Here is a 20310-nt window from a genome sequence, read left to right as displayed (position 1 = left end):
AAACTGAAAAAAATGCAGTTGATAGGTGAAATGTTTTGGTAGAAATAAAAACAAAAAAACCCTTCAAGACATCCCAAAATTTTGTTCTTTGGTTGCTGAAAACCAGACACACAAAAACCCAAACATGTTGCCTGCCAAAACCTGAAAACTTGCAAAAATTGACATTTCCTGCAGAAATTTCCATTACAACACAATAGCCATTTTCTGTTAAACTTGAATGGAAAACTGTCTAAGCACAGGTGTTTTATATTGGTCTGGTACAGTGCTCTGGTGATTCTGCTGAGCTTCCCTCTCTTTAAGGTGATCAGGGACAATTCTTCAAAACTCCCTTTTGTCCTTGCCCTTCCAAAGGAGTGTATCAGTTCATTAACTGAGACTTAATTGGCACAAAAGTGAGAGACACAAACCCTTCAGGTATCTGTCAGAGGTGGATATGTGACGGCCAGAAGAGGGTTATGCCCTGTGTTTTAGTTTTGATCCCCTGAGTAGGATCCAGTGCACTATCTACTCAAAGAATTTCTTCCTCCTGTTCCCAGAAGTTCTTTTCACACAGATTCAATATCTTTATTGAGTATCCATTTTAGTTCTAAATTATGCTTTAACAGCTTTTAAGCCAAGATTTTCAAAATTATTGATTCTGACTACTACCCAATTTGACCCCTTAATAGAGGCCTGATTTCCAAAGGGTGGGGGATCTGGACTTTCTGAAAGTCAGGCCCCCCCCCCCCCCGATATTACTAATTGCTTTTGAACACCTTGGTCTGTCTCTTATGTCAGTCATGATCCACATTGCTCGTTAGGTTATGCAAAGTAGTTTTGACAGCACATTCTTCCATGTCACAGGTTCTTTGAAAAATCGATGCATCTCATTTTTCATTGTGTTTTATCTTGGACATTTAATTACTGTTTGTGCATCAGGCACACATCTGTCTTCCATGTTTGGTTGCTTGTGAGTGGAGTTTGCACACTTAGGCCTTGTCTACACTACAGAGTTTTGTTGATGCAAGTTATGCCGACATACAGCCACCGCTGTAATTACTCCGCTGTTGTGTGTCCCCACTATGCTCCTTGTTCTGCAGCGGTCAGAGAGAATGAGAGTGAAAGAGCCAGCTTGTGTTTTGGGGGGAGTATGAGAGAGAGACTGTGTGTGGGTTGGGAGAGAGGGAGTTCAGACAGCAGCCAGAAACAACCAATCCTGAGGCAGAAGCTGTTGCACAGACAGCTGGTGTCTGTCCCTGTTCTCCTAGCTCAGCAGAGACCAGTACATGGGCAGGGAAATCAGCCTGAATCAGCCCCTGGCTCAGCATGAGTCTCCCCCTTCCCTGTAGTAGCAGCCCACCCTGCCTGTCTGCCACTGCAGACCTAGTGCTGGGGAGAGCAAGATTACGTGAGTTCTCCCACAGCCTCCTCTCCCCGCAGCCCAAGGAGATCCACCCCCTCCCTTTTAGTCCAAGCAGGAGGGCATTTGCTGCCGGAACCGGCTTGCTCAGCCCAGGGGAGGGGCGCATGCATCTGTAGCTGGATGCAGGGCAGCAGAGTTCAAAACAGCGAGCAGAGCGGGCATTGTGGGATACCTCCCCGAGGCCAGTTACAGCGATGTAACACACACACTTTCGTCGATCTAACTTTGCCACAGAAAGTTCTACGCCTCTCATCGAGGTTGTTTTCTTTTGTCGGCCAAGCAGGCAAGTTTTGTCAATGGCAGGAGCATGGTAGTGTGCACACCTCCACTGTTTTGCCCACAAAAGCTGCCTTTTGTCAACAAAACTGTAGTGTAGACAAGGCCTTAGAGCAGGTCCCTCCAACTGCTTTTAATACAGACATCAAGTGCTTCCTTATATTTCTGCCGCTGGGAGTCTTGTGGGAGAGGTTTCTCAGGCCTCACAGTCATTTAAGAACAGATTCTTAAAGTTGTTTAGGCACCTCAAAATGCAGGAAGGCCCCGCGTGGAATTTTTAAAAAAATAGTTGAGTTGGATTAGGCACCTTAGAGTCTAGTGGGATTTTCAGAAGCAGCGATGTCCATCTTTAAGCACCACAATACCTTTAAATATCTGGCTCCTATTCACTTCTAAAGATTGCTGCAGTGGAATTGCACTTTGGAGCAACTATTTTGACAAGTTGCATAATGAAGCAACTAGTGCTGCATTGGCTCATTTATCCTATCTCCTTTCCCATTTCTACTAAGTAACACCAGACTCAGGAAATCTGCTAAAAATACTATGCCAGTGTGGCTCTGCAGTTTATTGAAAGAAAAGGAGAAAAATAACTAGGTTATTGTGTAGTTATATATTAAGTCAGATTATTTCCTTTTAGAAAAAGATATGATAAATTACTCTAGTTCGTACACTCTGTTCCGTTACAGTGATGCTACTGCCATCCAGTGCACTCGCACTCTTGTGTTAATTAAGAATTTGAATCAGGAGGGCCAGATCCTGCAGTCTTCACATCATTGACAAAGGAATGAGAGATTTGCCCCAACCTTTAAGGATAAGAAAACTTCCTTTTTACTTGTTGTTTTTTCACTTAAAATATTAAATAGAACATCATTCTCATAATAGCAACAGCATGTCTATGATTATGTAGAACTGTCATTAAATGAAGCATTTCTTACTAAGCATTTGTGCTAAGAAAGAAAGATGGACATGAGATTTTTAGCATGTTTTTTCCTTTTTATTGTCATCCTTCTACAGTGTTCCTCCAAGACCTGTACAACTAACTCCCAGTTTAAGCATTAAGTACTCTCTATTTAACATTCAATTAATTGAGGGCATGAGTCTGAAATCTTCCACTCATGTTCTGCACAGCTACTATATGGTATAAAGTGATAGTAGTGTAAGCTCCCTCTTCCTGATCTTCCAATATGCCTCACAATCATGATGGGAGTGTCTCCCTCAGCCATTCTCCTGGTCACTCTAAAATAGCCAAACTGGCCAGTAGTGATATGGACATGACCACCAACACATTTCACAGAGGCAACTGACAAGAATCAGATGGTAGTGACTCTGTCACTGTCAACTGAATCAGATTCAAATCAGTGACCATAGGAGGGAGAAAGCTTTTAAGTCATCCTGTCTCCCTCTGGGTTTTTAGATTTGAGAAAGGTTCATCCTAGAGTGACACCCCTGAGGTACAAGATTAGAAAACTGAGTTAAGTAGTCTCACAACCAGAAACATTCTTCCACTTGTTATGAGACCAGCCTTAGTTTCAACATAGTCATTATGATTAACAAAATCAGAGACAACTGTCAAGCAGTTGAGCTCTATCTAGCCTTTACCCAACCATTATATATCTTCTTTAGGGAAACTGTCTGGAAATAAAGTTTTTGCAAATTACCATGAAACAAAAATGAATAGAACAGAGTAAACTGACAGATTATCACAAGATATGGATGGTGCATATGGCAAGGAGGTAACATTATCACAAGCTTAAAAAGGATCCAAGAATTTTGTTTAACCAAAATTCCTATTTAGCAACAAATGAAATGGTTTTCCACAAGAAGCCTCATACTGCCATATGCAAATCCTTGTCACTTAAATACATCCTGCTTGGGCACTTTTAAATTTTTCCAGCGCCGCAAAACCACTTTGTATTTTTCACTTTCAGTCTTTTCTGATGTTTTTTTTAAGACAACACGCATAACTACAGCAGTTTCTGTTTCTTTATCCTCCCCTACTATCAGATCCAGTGTGTCACCAACTTTGACCTGAAAATAGAGGCAGAGAGAGATAATTAACATTCTTTTGAGGAAAATAACCCTAAAGTTTATGTGCAATTTAATTGTCTTCCTCCTCTTTCCACACGGATTATTCTTGTTATCTTATAGGGAAGTTGTTAGAATGGCTGTATAAGTCATGTCTACAGTATAGCAGCCATGTTCCTCTAATCCAGGCCTGCAAGTGAGTGATGAGGAGTGAATCCCTGTGAATCTCACCACGGCTCCACCCTGGCTGTGCTATTTCCAACTAATTGTTGTTGTTTAGTTTTTATGTATTGTAAATGCAGTTGAATGAGAGTCCAACTTCTTATTACTGCCTTCAAAATTCAGCCCCTAATTCCATCTCTTCTCCCACTATTTCCATGTAGGCCTTTCTAGTCCCCAACTCTGCAAGCCTCCTTGCTCTCTTTATGTCCTCATTCCACTCTTACCCTATACTTGGATTAACCCTCAAGCTTCCATGTATTATGCAACTTCCCTCTCTGCCCAGTCTCCCGCCTTCAAAATCCACTACTTTCAGTTAGCCTTCCAAGGCTACACCCCCCCTCCAATCTTCTGTGCCTACTCCCACCCCCCAAAAAATATACAGCAGCTAGTGTGAATGTTGCATAACATAATCTCATGACCTCAAACAAATGTAACTATAATCTTTCCTTATACCAGCCTGTGACTGCTGTTGCTTCTCCACCTTTCTATGTCGCGTCTAACCAACAGGATAGGCTTCTAGGAGCAGAGACTTGTCTTATTTGACTAAAGCATTATATGTGTGCTTACGGTTCAGTAAATAACCAAGCAGCAGTACCATTGCCATATTAAAGAGAAACAGAGCCCCAACACATTTTTGCATTTTTTTATATGCCAGCCTCTAGTAGGCTACCACTATGGGACAACTCCCATCATGCAAATGAAAGTCTAGATTTTGGTTTTAATGTGTAATCCTCCCCAAATTCACTACAAGTATGAGAAAAGTCTTAATACTCAAACACTTTGTATAACTTGTACAAAATGATAATGTGAAATTAAGTTAAACCTAACAATACCACTATTGGTATATTGTTTCTCCATTTTACAGATGGAGGAAAATGAGGCAGAGAGGTAAGCAGAATCATAAAGAACTACCTCAACTTCAACCAGTGAGCTTGTGGGTCTGGTAATAAGCCCACCCAGAATCAACTTTAGCAGACATTGTTTTATATTCTAGGTAACTTAATAATGAAGTATTAATCCAAATTCCTATTTGACTTCAAGCAGAAGAACCGTTAAACCTTAACAAAGGCAAGTGTTACTGGAAGATGACTTCTTCACATTATACTTGGTGATTCCAGCAATTTTTTACATCCAACGCTTTACACTGCATGATAACTACATTGACTTGTTGGGAAGTACATTAACTAAAAGTAGTACATTTTGTTTGAACCACAGATCTTTATATTTCAACTCTTGTATTACTGGATTTGGAGTGGTTGCCAGGTTGTTCAGCTGCAGTCAGACATCCCCTTCCGACTAAAAGCAAATATACATTTTTCAGAGATCTAACACTGGTGAGAGAACCAGAGGGCAGAAAGTTTTCAGTTTTAGAAGCCCCTACCTGCTTATGGGCTGCTAAGCATACAAGGACAAATTTGGAACTCTTCACTCAGGCAAGCTTCCCATTGACTTCTATAGAGAGCTTACCCAAGGAAGAGACTGTAGGGTTTGGTCCTTGGTATGTGGTTTCTAATGTGATATTAAAGTTTAGATAGTTTATTATTCTAATGTCACTTGAATAACCAAATATAAAAACTTAATTCAAGGAAAACTACAAAAAATCACTGATTAAGTGTTAATTTATTCAAAATTTAAGAACTAAATGTTAATAGAAAAAACCCTAGCAGTCCAACAGATAGCAGGCACTTCAGAAAGGTAATTTTATCTAATGTAACTAAAGTATATATGCAAAGCACCATAGGCTTGCATTGGAGTACATGAATATTATACCTGCTTCACTCTTAATTAAAGTAATACCATGTCTGTTCTAGGACAGTTTATTTTAAAAAAATATTTTTGCATGCAAAAATCTCTACCAAAGGACTCTGGATACAAATTGCATATTGGGATTTTTGTTTTGCAAGATGACTGATTTCAAGCAGAGTCTGTGTATTCAAATTAGAACATCACAACTCTTGATAATAGACTCAAACAAAAAATGTAGTTTAATATTAAAGTTGCTCTCATCAGTAAAATTAAACCAAGAAAAAAGGAAATAAAAAGTTAGGGATTAAAAGGTTGCAAAGTCAAGCACTCTCGAGTTAGGAAATGCCAGAATGAACGCTGGCTATGCAACTTTAATTAGGCTCCCTTGTGTGTATGCATGATAATATAGGATTTGATTACATGCAGAAGTGACTACCTGTGAAAACTCTGATGTAAATGATTTGTCCAGTGTCACATAAGAACTTGGTCACAGAGGCAGCGACTAAGGCCAGTCTACACCTAAAACTTAAATCAGCCTAACTACATCACTCAAGCCTGAAAAATTTCACACCTGCATGGCAGGTAGGTTGACCTAATCCCCACTGTAGAATCAGCTCAATTGATGGAAGAATTATTCCATTGACCTAGCTACCGCCTCTCAGATAAGTGGATTACCTACATCAACAGAAAACCCCCTTCCATTAATACAGGAAGTATACGCTACAGCTGCATCACCATACCTCTGCTATTGTAGCCACTATAGTGTGGACATACCCTGAGCCTCAAGGATGGTATTTAACTGCCCTAAACACAAGACCATCCTTTCTCTTCCTGTAGTCCCCTGCCTTATTCACTACAACCTCCCAACTTCTGCAATAAATAAGACAGGGCTGCTACAGTCAGAAGACTCCTTCACTGCACAAACCCATTTCATCCCCAGAGCAAACCAGGCATGCTTGTAAAAAAACACTGGTGAGACACTGAAGTACAGACCCTGTATAACAGAAAACTCTGATGCAACCTTAACTATAGTCTTTTTACTGCAAGACCATAATATCAAGTCTGTAGAAACTACAAATGAAGTGTTGCAAGTGAGGAAAAAGTTATGATGGTTCTGTTGATGACTTATAGAGACAAGAAGTGTCAAAAAAGCAAGACACAGGCTATACAAGGGTTTGCCATAGAGATGCCATCTTTATAACGCTACCATTATATGATAGATACTTTCCAGGCATTCAAAATGCATTAGTCCCTGCACCAACTAGCTCATACTGCAAGGACAGAAAGACAACTAGACAAAGGTTAAGGAAAGGGAGCAACCAAAAAAAAGATTCACTACAGGTAGTGAGGCAGAAGTGGATCTTTAAGGACTTCAAAACAGAGAGGGTACAGTTGCCACAAATAAGAACATTCAGAGACTGGGGCTTATAAAGAATGATATCCTGAAAGAGAATTTGAACAGGAACAATTCCTTTAACTGACGACTGGTGCTTCCTGATAAGAAAGCAGATAGGAGTTAAAATTTAATACTGGGGGAAAGTGTCAGTGAAATTCTTAAGAAGGGCTGAAGTATAAGTAGGAAGTAATGATAAATGTATGGATAATCTCCTACTTATAACAATATATTTTAAAATAATATTTTTCTCTAAGTGGCTACACTAACCCATGCAACCTTAACAGTGGATAGGCTGCAGGGATTACAACAACAACAAAAAATGAGTACTTGTGGTTAGTCTCTAAGGTGCCACAAATACTCCTTTTCTTTTTGCAACAATAAAAAAGAAAACATTTGTGGGGGTTAATTAAGAATCAATAAGCCTGTTTAATGCAGCTACAAGTACCCTCCTCCCCCATATCTCTGGCAAAGTCTTCTGGGGGGAAGGGGAAAAGAAGCTGTACTCCTCAGCTTACAGAACTACTTCTACTACCTCCGTCAAGATGGAGAAGTAGACATACAGTAGCTTGTTTTGATTCATCCATCCCCCAGTTAAACTAGATATACTTAGAAACTTTATGTAAGAAGACAAAATATCCAGGTTTCATTAAGTCTCCATTTTTTACATCGTGTTATCTTTTAACCCCAGGTATAGCAGCTCACATGTTACATGCAGGATAACTCATTGTTGTATAGCCTCTTATAATGCCTGCATGGGTGCTATCAGAGTAGGAGGGAAAAGAAAATGTCAGCCTTAGTTATGATCTTGTATGATATTAATTTGAAGTGTTTTTTTAAAAGCCTTACAGTTCTGCTTTTCTTCCACAATTTCTCTCCATTCAGCCTGAGTTCACCATTATAGAATGCATCTTCCACTTTGCTAAAATAAAAAAAAATAAATAAAAAGTTTGCTTTATAGGGCTGTGTTTACAGCGCACAGTAAACAAGTGCAATTGTTTCCTAACAGACAGGCAAAAACACAGTTCACCTGCAAAGTGTGATCCAGAAGGAGAATTTGTGCACAAAGCATACATATATATCTGTGAGGGTTATTTAAAGATTGACTTAGGCTGGTAATCAAGGATATATTTCATAAATGCTGAATAAAAAAAATCATTCATAACTCTTCTGTACCACAGGTACAAGGGCAGTTTAAGAGTGTTTATAACAGATAACACCCCTTTTGTATGCCACCCGTCATTTTAAACTTAAGAATGTTGTCTTTGGATATCAGCTTCAAGTCATACTAATGTACTGTAACTAACAGGCTTCTTAAATCCTCTGCAGGTTGCATAGGTTATACATTGTGATGGACTTGTTAATAAAGGTTTATGTATACCTGGTGAAGGTAGGTGTGGCAGGTTTATATTTAATGTAGAATTGGGTTAGACTCTTTCTTCTAGTCAATCTAGGCTGTTGTTTTTTTTTAAATTCTTCCACCAACTAGCAGAAGCTTTCCTATTCTTAAGCTCTTTCTTTCTAAGTCAACAGTTAAAAGCATAAATGCTAGAGATTGATTAAAATTATCACTGTCTCTTTAAGTAGTCTTAGTATTTCAGACAGCGATAAGTAGCAGAATTCTGGAAAAAAAAACAAATCCCAAGAGACAAAGTAACAATACACCTCCAAAGACAAATATGGACTTCTGATTAAGTTAAAAAAAATTCTTCTTCACTAAGTTACTGCAGCAAGTAAAAGGACATCAAAAGAACATTTAACTGTTTGCTATATGACAATGTCTTTATTGGTAAGCTATATAAATCTTTCATACTTACTTTCTTGCAATATCTAGACCAGCTTTCATTATTATATCATAACGAAAAGACTGGACTACTTTGTCAAGATCCTTGTAATCTTTCACTATATTGGGGTCATTTTCAAATTCATCTTCTGAATCACTTCTCTCTTCATCCTCCTCCTTCTCCTCCTCCTCCTCTTGCAGGGGTTGTTTTTTCTTTCTAGAACTTTTGTCACTTTTAAGTCGTAAACAAGGCACTGAAATGCACTGTGAAGGTGGTCTTAAAAATACATCATGTTTCACAGGAGAAATGCTGAAGTGTTTTCTGTAGTTTATTATACTGGATTGGTGGCTAGAGTACATATATCTCCTCCAGGACACACTGAGTTTATTAGACGGGAATTTCTCCCAGACTCCAAACCAGACATTTAGTTTCCTAAAGGCAGTGACGGGCAGTCTGAAACCAGTCATAGCATACCCTGAAATAAAGAGACAGATTCAATTAGTACTGAAAAAATTGGTCAGCAAACAGTATATTTATAGTAGTGACTACTAAGATCAGCACCTTTTTTCCTTCTTGTAATAATGATATAGTTCCTTTTGCAACCATAAGGATTTATTGTATCTTTCTGTGAAACGTTCTTTTTTCTCATATAGCAGGATAGGTAAATTGCCTATTCATAATCTGCATTTTTCATATTTAGTTCCCCATTATAAATAGGCAGCATGTTACACTGAAAATTAGCAATGGAAATTCAAGTGCAATACTCTATATGTAACTCTCTTTTTACAATTTGTTAAACTACTAACTTTCTTATGGTTTCTTCCTTCCATTACTCAAATACAATATTTTAAGGTCATAATTAACTTCCAGCCCATGCTATTTAACAAGAGCAGAGAGATGCCAGAGGCTACATTTATTAGGGATAGTTCTTGACAGAAATGACTTGCCCAATACCAGAGAAAGTAGTAAAACCAGGAATAAAAGTCAAGAGTTCCTGAATTCACCTTGTGCTCAGACCACAGAGCCAGCAGATGAGAAAATGCCGCTTCTCCTAACCAGATCTTAATATTATTGAAGCATTTTCAAGAGAAATACTCTTTCCTGCTGCAATATATTTATTCATCCTCCACTAGAAGAGCAGTCACTAGCAAGAACAATCCCTTAGAATCATAGAATATCAGGGTTGAAAGGGACCTCAGGAGGTCATCTAGTCCAACCCCCTGCTCAAAGCAGGACCAATCCCCAACTAAATCATCCCAGCCAGGGCTTTGTCAAGCCTGACCTTAAAAACCTCTAAGGAAGGAGATTCCACAACCTCCCTAGGTAACGCATTCCAGTGCTTCACCACCCTCCTAGTGGAAAAGATTTTTCCTAATATCCAACCTAAATCTCCCCCACTGCAACTTGAGACCATTGCTCCTTGTTCTGTCACCTTGTACCACTGAGAACAGTCTACATCCATCCTCTTTGGAACCCCTTTCAGGTAGTTGAAAGCAGCTATCAAATCCCCCCTCATTCTTCTCTTCTGCAGACTAAATGATCCCAGTTCCCTCAGCCTCTCCTCATAAGTCATGTGCTCCAGCCCCCTAATCATTTTTGTTGCCCTCCGCTGGACTCTCTCCAATTTTTCCACATCCTTCTTGTAGTGTGGGGCCCAAAACTGGACACAGTACTCCAGATGAGGCCTCACCAATGCCGAATAGAGGAGAATGATCATGTCCCTCGATCTGCTGGCAATGCCCCTACTTATACATCCCAAAATGCCATTGGCCTTCTTGGCAACAACAGCACACTGTTGACTCATACGCTTTTGCAGAAGATTCACAGAAAATCATTCCAAGAATATAGTTTCTAAACAGGGGGGAAAAACAGTAGTTACCTTTTGATAATCTTAGGGGAAAACAGATTTATGATCTTAGGTAAGGATGAAAAACAGTGTTATAACCCTAAATTTCCATACGTTTGCATTAATCTTTTAGACTGAAATTTCTATGTTTTGTTCTCTATCCCAAAATGAATTTTTGGAAAGTTTGAGCACAATTATTTTACCTGTTTCAGTGAGTGAAGGGGAAAAAAAAAACCCACTTTCATTATCTTTGTTAATTTATTTTTTTAAATGCAGACACAGAACTACAACAGCTGAAGTGTGAAATTTGGCATAGCCATAGTCCTCATTAGGACTAATAATTTAGGGCATATTAGTAGTATTACTATAGCACCTGAGGACCCTATTCATAAACCAGGACCCCATTCTATGAGGTGCCGCACACCTTTGCTTGACTTGGGAACAACTTTCTACAATGGTTATGAGTGATTTTTCAGTACCTAATATGTTTAACAGCATCTAATATTTTAATAGAACCTAATGAAGCCCTGCCCACTCTGTCACAGGACCGCTGCTGGGACCATTTATGTGAAAGAGACTGAACCCTCTTTCACAAAAATGGTCCCAGCAGCGGTCCTGTGACAGAGTGGGCAGGGCTTCATTAGTTTCTATTAAAATATTAGATGCTATTAAACAAGTTAGTGATTTTTCAGTACCTCATAGCCATTGGAGAAAGTTGTTCCCAAGTCAAGCAAAGGCTCCCTCACGTTACTGTAACTGCACTTTTGTTAAACATCTGGGTTGTCACACCATGTACTTGCCATATGTTCTTCCACATTAGTGGGGGGTGAAGCCCCCAAATATATGCAAACTTGTACCAAGAGAAGTGAAAATGGATTTTAAGTTATATGTACTGTGTTGTGAGAGCACTCCAAAATCCCAGTCAGGATCAAGGCCACACTGTGCTAAAAGAAAAGGAGTACTTGTGGCACCTTAGAGACTAACCAGTTTATTTGAGCATAAGCTTTCGTGAGCTACAGCTCACTTCATCGGATGCATGCTCATGAAAGCTTATGCTCAAATAAACTGGTTAGTCTCTAAGGTGCCACAAGGACTCCTTTTCTTTTTGCGAATACAGACTAACACGGCTGCTACTCTGAAAACTGCTAAATGCAGTGTGTATATATCTATGTACATTGACTGATTCTGATCATAGACTGCAACTGCTAAGGGGCCATGTCTGGAGATGGGACAAGAGATTACCTTTTAAACTTGTTTTTTTCTGGCAAAATCTTCTCATAAGCAGACTCACTCTCCCTGCCATGCTCAAGGGTCTGATTTCAATCCCCACCAATAATTAACTGGTCAGGACTAACCTGGAGCACACTTACCCTCTGCCACCATCCCCCTGGCTACAGTTTGGTTCCCACTGAGCTTTTCTTCTAACCAGCCCGCCCATGCACCCAGCCCTTGGGACAGCCGGCTCCCTGCTAGGAAAGCAAAGGAAGGCGAGGTGCCCAAACCACACTGTCACCCACCCCTACCTCTTCCCGCCTTTCGCTCCAGGCCCGCAGCGGCGCCGCTTCGGGGCTAGGGAAACTCCCGTGTCTGCCTGGGCAGGGCCGAGCTCCGCTGTACCAGCCCCGGCCCCACCGACTGTGGCCGCGGGGCCACGGGCCCGCTCTGCCGCCGGCCTGAGGGAGCCCGGCCGGGCCCGCTCCGCGCGGGGCAGCCGGAGAGCAAAGCTCCGCTCGGGCCGCGCTCCCTGCAGGCCCCGGCAGCTGCGCCCACAGCGAGACCCGGCCAGGGCACATCCCCGCGGCCCGGGCAGCCGCGCCCCAGCCGGAGCCGCTGTTACCTGTGTCCGCCGGACGCTGCGGCCCAGCCCCGCTGCTAGTCCCCGGCCCCTTCCCAAGCCCGCCGCCGAGGCGCTGCGCGGAGAGCGGGGCGGAGCCGCCGGCCGGGGCCCCGCTACGGGGGGCTGGCGCCGGGGAACTCGCTGCTCGGTCCCCGCCAAACCCCTTCAGCGTGTGCGGGGCCGGGCCGCGCCCCCGGGCTCAGCTCCCAGCAGTCAGTGGGGGGAAGGCGGATGCGCCCCTGCAGCCCCCTCCCCGCTTCGCGGCTCTCGGCCCGGCGGCTCCCGGGGAGCAGAGGCCTGCCTGGGTGGCAGGCGGGAATTTGCAAACGGTGGGGCCTGCCCGCCCCCCTGGATGCACCTTAAAGGGGCCGGGCTTTCCGCGGGGGAGAGCCGCTCAGGTCCCTTTCCCGTGCCTCAGGCTGGGCACCCACAAGCTGAGGCAGCCGCGGGGAGGGAGCGGATGGGTACTCCCGCCAGCTGCTGGGGCTGTTGTTATTCCTAAATGCCCTTTGGTCCCTTCTCCTCCTGTGTGTAAAGACAGAGCTGACTAGGCTCAAAGGGGAGAGGCCTTGTCTCTTCTCAGGGAGCACTGGAGCTGAAATCACAAACTAGTCTAAGGGCTGAGCCTTGGATGTGGTGTGAAAGCCAACACAAAGAAAAGGCAACCGTTCTGAGACTGCCCCTCCACCCAGCCAAATCACTAGAACTGAACTCACTAAGCCCTGGTCTATGCTGCAAACTTATGTCAGTATAACTATGTCACTGGGGGCAGGAGGAGAAATCCACACCCCTGAGCAATATAGTTATATTGACCTAACCTCTGGTGTAGACAGCGCTATGTGATGGGAGGGCTTCTCCTGTCAACATAGCTGGTCTACACTACTGCTTATGTCGATGTAACTTAAGTTGGTCAGAGGTGTGAAAAAGACACTCCCCTAAGTGATGCAAGTTACAGTGACCTAAGTGCTGTCTACACCAGCACTATCAGACACTCTCCCACCGACAGAGCTTCCACCTCTTGCAGAGGTGGAGTAATTATGCCAACAGGAGAATGCATCTTCACCAGATGTGTTACAGTGGCACAGCTTCACTGATGTAGCACCGTGGTGTAGACTTGGCCCCGTGGAGGTAGTGCACCTATATTGACGGGAGAAGCTGTCCTGTCAGCGTAGGTGGCATCTTCACTAAACACTACAGCAGTGCAGCTGCTCTGGTGCAACACAGTCGGTGAAGACAAGCCCTAAGACGGGCAATGGAACCTCAGCACACGGCATTGCAGCTAAAGGTAGCACAGTGGATGAAGCATATGCTTGGAAGAGTTAGGTTTTTATTGATAAACATCACTTTCACCACCCACCCACAAACGGATGGAAAATATTTTTATGGATAATCAAAAATGTACACATAGGCAAAGTAACAAAAAAAACAGCTTGAGAACACTATTAGAGTTTGATTTAAGGATATTTATGTCATATAGTTTGCCGTGATGATGTCAGTCTATGTTTTAATGGTTATAACGCTTTAACTTTTGAATCTCATCATCTACTGTTATTATATAATTATTGTCTGACTCCCCCCCATTGTCTGAGCCTCCCATAATTTCTTGAAACTGTGAAAATTTATAAACATAAAAATAATGTTTAAAATCTACAATTTTGCACAGCTTAAAAAAGTCAAGTTCTTCCAAGCCTAGACATGCAGCAGCATGAAGGTGCCTCCCACCCAGCAAATCCTTGAGCTCTGATTACTAATAGCTGGGGTAGGTGGCCATGGCACTAGAGGACTGGACCAGACCAAGGACACATCGGGGAATCGGCAGAGTGGGCAGTGACAAGCAGCAGAAGCAGTAACAGCCAGTGGTAGAGGTCTCACCCACCCTCACTCACCCGCTTGAGGAGCACCCCTTGGATTCTGGGATTTCACTGACCTCAGACAGCATACCATGAGTGGGATGCAGCAGAGGAAAAAGGGAAGTGGCATGTTAAAGGGAAGTAATTGGACTTTCAAACCACAAAGTGGGAAACTGAGGCAAATGATTACTGCTCAAGATATTGTGGGGCGGGTGTTTTATCTGTTGTCTGAACACTTTTCAGTCATTGTTGCTGTATTCCCTTTCCCCTTAATGGAAGTTTTGTTGGTGTTATACACAGGCTCAGTGCTTGCAAGTGGAGAAGTAGTGCCTAGAGGCACACATGGGGAGGTATTTAGTTTTTCCAGATTTCTGCATGGGAGCTCAAGCCAATTTTGTTTTGTAATTTTAACAGGAGCCCTTAAATGAGCCTGACCTTTGTACTGCTGACACCACCTGTGAGAAGGGTTACACAAAGAAACAATGACATATCAGTGCATTGAGTGCCAATATGGTGAAATCTGAAGTTACAAATCATTATGGTTCTTTAAATTGGGCAGTGAGGTAAAGGACTTGTATGGACAATAATACATTATGGTGCTAAGAACACCAACAAAGCAGGCGCACCTTTCTCTGTAGCTCAGGGTTGCCCTCTTATGGGAGTTATTTCCCAGCTATCTTTCTGGGGCTGGCCCTTTAAAATTGGCAGAGCCAATAGCCTTAAACGTGCCATTTTGTTGCTGACTGTCAGCTTTCCCTCTTCCAGCTGGTAAGTATCTATCTGGTGTGGTTTCCTTTCCTTATTCTTGAGGAACTGGTGCAGTTTCACATGAATGTAATCAGCAGGGTGGCTTGGTGCCAAATTTCTGTTGTACTAATTATATAGTTTTAATTTATGAATGCAAGAGTAATGCTATTTAAAACTTTTTTTGTTTGACTGGTTTATTATGAATACTCTGACTTAATAATATCTGAAATCTGGTAGGTTCCTAGCACAGAAAAATGCTGTAAAGGACTATTTGTTCCTGACATCATAGGCGCCGACTCTGTGGGTGCTCTGGGGCTCGAGCACCCACTGGCAGCCCCCCATCAGCTCCTCCCCCCAGGGCCTCCCGCCCACTGGCAGGCCCTGTGGATCAGTGCCTCCCTCTCTGAGCCTCCTGCATGCCACGAAACAGCTGGGGAGGGGGGGAGCGAGGACACAGTGTGCTTGGGGGAGGGGGTGGGGCAGGAAGAGGTGGGGAGGGGTGAAAAGAGGCGGGGCGAGGGCTGGCAGGGGTGGGAGGAGGTGAGGTGGGAAGAGGCTGGGCATGGTGGTGCCTTGGGGGAGGGGTGGATTGGGGGCGGGGCCTGAGGCAGAGCCAAGGGGCGAGCACCCACTGGCGCATTGTAAAGTCAGTGCCTGTAGCTGACATCTCTCAATAAGTTTCTTCTTTGTTTTCATTATCTAGTTTGTCCTTCAGCTGATAATTTTGTGTTTACAGATTTTCACTTGATTAATAGATAATATATTTGTATAGACGTAACCCTGATAAAGTTCCCAAATGACACAAAAATTGGGCAGTGATAAACAATGAAGAGGACAGGTTGCTGATTCAATGTGATCTGGGCTACTTGTTAAACTGGCCACAAGCAAACAACATGAGTTTTAATATTGCTACATGTAAATGTGTACATCTAGGAACAAAAAAGGAGGACTCTCTCCTGGGAAGCAATTACTCTGAAAAAGATGTGGGGGTCCTGGTGGATAACCAGGTAACATGAGCTCCTGCTGTGATACTGTGGCCTAAAAAGCTAATGCAATCCTGAGATTCATAAACAGGAGACTCTCAAGTGGGAGTTGACAGATTATTTTACCTCTGTATTTGGCACTGGTGTGTCTATTGCTGGAATACTGTGTTCTGTTCTGGTGTCCGTAATGCAAAAAAGTTGTTGGTAAATGGAAGAGAGTTCAGAGAAAAGCCATGAGTATGATTAAAGGATTTGAAAACATGCCTTATAAGTAATTGAACTCTTTGAGTCTTTCTATAATGGTCTCTTCAGGGTAGCAGAGAAAAAGGGTATAAGATGATCCCATGGCTGCCAGTTGAAACTAGACAAACTCAGACTGGAAAAAAGTTGTAAATTAACAGAGTAATTAACCAGTGGTAGACTCTTCATCACTGACAATTTTAAAATAAAGAGATAAGATGCTTTTCTACAAGGATATGCTTTAGGAATTATTTTGGAGTTCCACAGCCTGTTTTTTACAGGTCAGACTAGATCAAGGATCAGCAACCTTTGGCATGCGGCCCGCCAGAGTTCGTTTGTTTACCTGCCGCATCTGCAGGTTTGGCCGATCGTGGCTCCCTGGCCATGGTTCACTGCTCCAGGCCAATGGGGGCTGTGGGAAGCGGCAGCCAGCACATCCCTCAGCCTGCGCCGATTCCCGCCGCCCCCATTGGCCTGGAGCGGTGAACTGCGGCCAGGGAGCCGCGATCGGCCAAACCTGCGGACGTGGCAGGTAAACAAACCGGCCCAGCCCGCCAGGGGGCTTACCCTGGCAGGCCGTGTGCCAAAGGTTGCCGATCCCTGGACTAGATGGTCACGATGGTCCCTTCTGACCATGGAATTTGTGAATCAAGTTTGTAGCCTGAGGCCATCTGTTTTCCTTGCCCCATGCATCTGGTCTGTGTCTAAATCCTGACACTTCTTCCTCAAGATCTCCGAGATCTACAAGACTTGTTTACACAGTCACTTGCATGCACAAAAAGTAGTTGTGCATGCATTTTGTACCTGAACTTTAGGTCTCTATGTTTGAAATTTTAGCCAAAAGTGTTAAATTTTCAAAGTAGTGCAGTGAGGATTTAACTGTGCAACTTTCTTTTATTCTCACTGGAAGCTGCATGATTAGTCCATGGCAGCTCTTTTAAAATATATCCTTTTTAAAGAGTTTAATCCTGCATTATGGTATGCAGATAGAAATAGTGTGTAATGGGAAATGGGCTACTGTACTTACACAGCCACAGATATAAGTGCATACTGTGAATAGAAGAGGGGATCAAACCTTACATGGGGAGAAAGGGGCACATCTCATACTAGTATGTATAGAATATTGTCTTGACTGAATATTATCTCTAAGATCTGGCCTTTTCTCTCAGTTTCTATAGCTGAAGCTCTCATTCAGACCTTCCTCTTCAGCTTTCGCAAACCACATTGCTCTCTTTCAATCTGTATGAAATGCAGCTGTCAAATTCACCTTCCTTTCAGGTCTCTCTGACCATATCAATTACTGCCCTCCCACACTCTTAAATTCTTCTGTCTCCTCTACCACTTCAGTTTAAACTTGGTTCCACCTCTCCCTACTTATCCATCCTTTCCCTTCTTGTGTTGACCCTCCGACCCCTTGGGTCCAAAAATTATACCTCTATACAGGGAATGCACTTCCTGAACTGATTCACGAGGTCACTATCCCCTTTTACCCCAACTCCCTCTGAAAGCCCTACTTCTACCATGACACCTACAAAAAATTCAGACTAATAGTGGCAAAGTAGAGAGGCCATTGGGGATAGTTTTTTATTTCTTTTTAAAATTATATCAGGTAGCCACAAGACATGGTCAATAACCACCTTGATATCTACTTGTTTGTTATATCCCTTTCCCCTACCCTTTGTGTGTCTGCCTGTCTTTGGGACCATGCCTGCCTGCCATTGTTCATACATTGTGGGTGCTACCAGAAACAAACTAATAATAATTGCTCTTTTGTTGGCAAGGAAGCTATGTAATTTCTGCTTTTTAGCCTGTTTTAGCAAATCAGTTGCTAATCACTCTTTGTCAAACTGAGCCATAGTCATCCCTAGCTGTTCATAGATGAAAAGTTCCACATGCTAATCCCTGACCTGCCCAGTCTTCTTGCAGTGAGTTTTGTTCATCCTTGATCTTACCTTGCTCATTTACTTGGCATTATCTAAATTGTAAAGACTGTCTCTTAAAATCACCCATTTCTTTTGAAAAAATAGGCTAAACCATTCATAAATTCTGCAGAAAACATGCCGAAACCTCTGGCTTTGGCTGTTGCCCTGAGGGTTTATCTAGCTAAAGTTAACAGCAGGTGATTGATGCAATGGAAGGGGGAAAGCAACCAAATTAAGCATTAGGTTATTTTGAATGTCCTTATTAGCCATGACAGCTACACATTCCATGAGCAAATGTTAATTAGTTTGAATTCTTTGTTTACTTTTGTGTTCTGTGTTGATTTTAGATTAATTGCTTTACTACTGAGAATATGTTCTTTTCACTAATTAATGGTAACTAATTTAAAATATATACATGCTAGACTAACAATTAGTTTGCAATGAGGGAAACTGTTCCCCCATCTGTGTGGGGAAAAAAAAATCACTTTTCCTGTTTTAATTTTTGTAAGAGGTTTTTAAAAAATTACTTGGAGTACTTCAGTGTCTCTAATGACTGAATGGCAAAGTTCTCTTTATTTAGGACTGAGGAGGAAATGCCTATCTTTGGGATTTGGGTTGTAGGCACTTTTGACGTAACTAATGGTACAACAGGAATGTTGGAACAAGAGAATAATCATACTGGATCAGACCCGAAGTCCATCTAGTCCACTATTCTGTCTGTGACAGTGGCCAATCCCAGATGCTTCAGAAGAATGTATATGAACCCTGAAGTCGGTTGATGTGGGGTAAATTGCCCTTCATGAAACTCTTCTTCTTCTTACCCTTAATAGTCAGAAGTTGTCTTAAGCCCTGAAGCATGAGGCGTTACATCCCTTCCAAAGCCCCCCCCCTTTTTTATACTTAATTATTCATGTAAGTGTCCAATCCCTCTTTGAATGTTGCTAAGATCTTTGCTTTGATATCTAGTGGTAATGAGTTCCATAGTAAATTATGTGTTATAAAAGGAAATACTTTCCTACACAAGTTCACCTTTCCATTTCATTGACTGCCCCCCCCTTTTTTTTTTTGAGATAGGTAGAGCAGATGCTCCCAATATACTTTCTCAGTTGTATTTATTATTTTATCATGTCCTCTCTTATTTGTCTCCTCTCTAAGGTAAACAATCCCAATATTTTCAGTCACCCACAGCTTCCCACACTCCAAAACCAGAAAATAACCAGAGATTAATTCAAACCCAAATAGTACCTGTAAGACCTAGTGGGTCTTGAAACCAGGCCTGCCAAGCAACCAGGCAGCAAATACTCTCACGCTGCAACCCAGTAACAGTTGCGACCAGCTTGTACTCTATCCACAGCCCATTGTGGTCACAGACCACAGAAAGTTCCACCTCAAAGACTCTTAACAGGAAGCAGTCTCATGGCTCCTGATTGGCTCCCTACCCAATATAAACCCAAAGGACGTTCCAGGAAGTGTCCAGGCAACAGTGGCTCTCCTGTAGCTACCATGGTCATTCCTGCTCTTTAATCCCTTTGGCCTTAGCTTTATTTGGACTCACCTCCTGACCTGCAGCATGAAACCTGACTCAGACTCTGATCCTTGATATCAACCCCATCCTGTAGTTTGACTAGGAACTCCTCCACTACTCTGTTTCAGGTTTGACCCTTCTGTGACCCTTGGTCCTGACTGCCATTGTCAGGATCTTGACAATACCCTAAAATACTAGCCCTTATGTCATTCCCCAAAAGCCTTGGTGAAGAGTGAGGCCTTGCAGGGTGAATTCAGGCTATTTCAACCTAAGGGTGGGAATGAAATCCAAAATTGAGGGCCCCTCACAAAGAGCAGCTCCCTCTTATATGCAGGCTGCTTGAGCACCTTTCCTGTTAACTCTGGTTACAAGCCTGTCCTGGTTCAGTGGTGAAGTAAAGGCAGCAATTAGAAATAATATATAACACATGGGAAAATGAGACATGGATAGCAATAAACATAAATTAGAAGTTCTGAAGTGTAGATTAGGGAAGCTAAAGATGTTAGGAGAAA

At 42.5% G+C, this 20310-nt stretch overlaps 1 protein-coding gene across 2 annotated transcripts; it reads right to left on the bottom strand.

Moving 5' to 3' along the window:
- Positions 1-2680: 2680 nt before the first annotated feature.
- On the bottom strand, positions 2681-13028 carry MTRES1 (mitochondrial transcription rescue factor 1). Of its 2 annotated transcripts, none has more exons than XM_074946893.1 (4): positions 12890-13028; positions 8882-9323; positions 7914-7986; positions 2681-3706 (listed from the first exon to the last, which is right to left on the bottom strand). In XM_074946893.1, the coding sequence occupies exons 2-4, from the start codon at positions 9313-9315 to the stop codon at positions 3530-3532; spliced, it is 684 nt and encodes a 227-aa protein (XP_074802994.1). In that variant the 5' UTR covers positions 9316-9323; positions 12890-13028; the 3' UTR covers positions 2681-3529. The 2 variants fall into 2 exon arrangements, with proteins under 2 accessions (XP_074802994.1, XP_074802992.1); XM_074946891.1 differs by lacking the exon at positions 12890-13028 and adding an exon at positions 12532-12662.
- Positions 13029-20310: the final 7282 nt, after the last annotated feature.

The sequence above is a fragment of the Natator depressus genome, chromosome 3 (assembly GCF_965152275.1).
Source record: "Natator depressus isolate rNatDep1 chromosome 3, rNatDep2.hap1, whole genome shotgun sequence".
NCBI lineage: Eukaryota > Metazoa > Chordata > Testudines > Cheloniidae > Natator > Natator depressus.
This window is presented reverse-complemented; position numbering and strand designations above follow the sequence as displayed.

What these genes read in the sequence shown, in the direction of transcription:
- MTRES1 (XM_074946893.1), bottom strand. Translation starts at nt 9,315, where the DNA reads ATGACTGGTTTCAGACTGCCCGTCACTGCCTTTAGGAAACTAAATGTC. An exon ending in GGTCTAGATATTGCAAGAAA is followed by an intron (nt 7,987 to 8,881) that starts GTAAGTATGAAA and finishes TTTTTATTTTAG; the next exon opens with CAAAGTGGAAGATGCATTCT. An exon ending in TGTGGAAGAAAAGCAGAACT is followed by an intron (nt 3,707 to 7,913) that starts GTAAGGCTTTTA and finishes CTCTATTTTCAG; the next exon opens with GTCAAAGTTGGTGACACACT.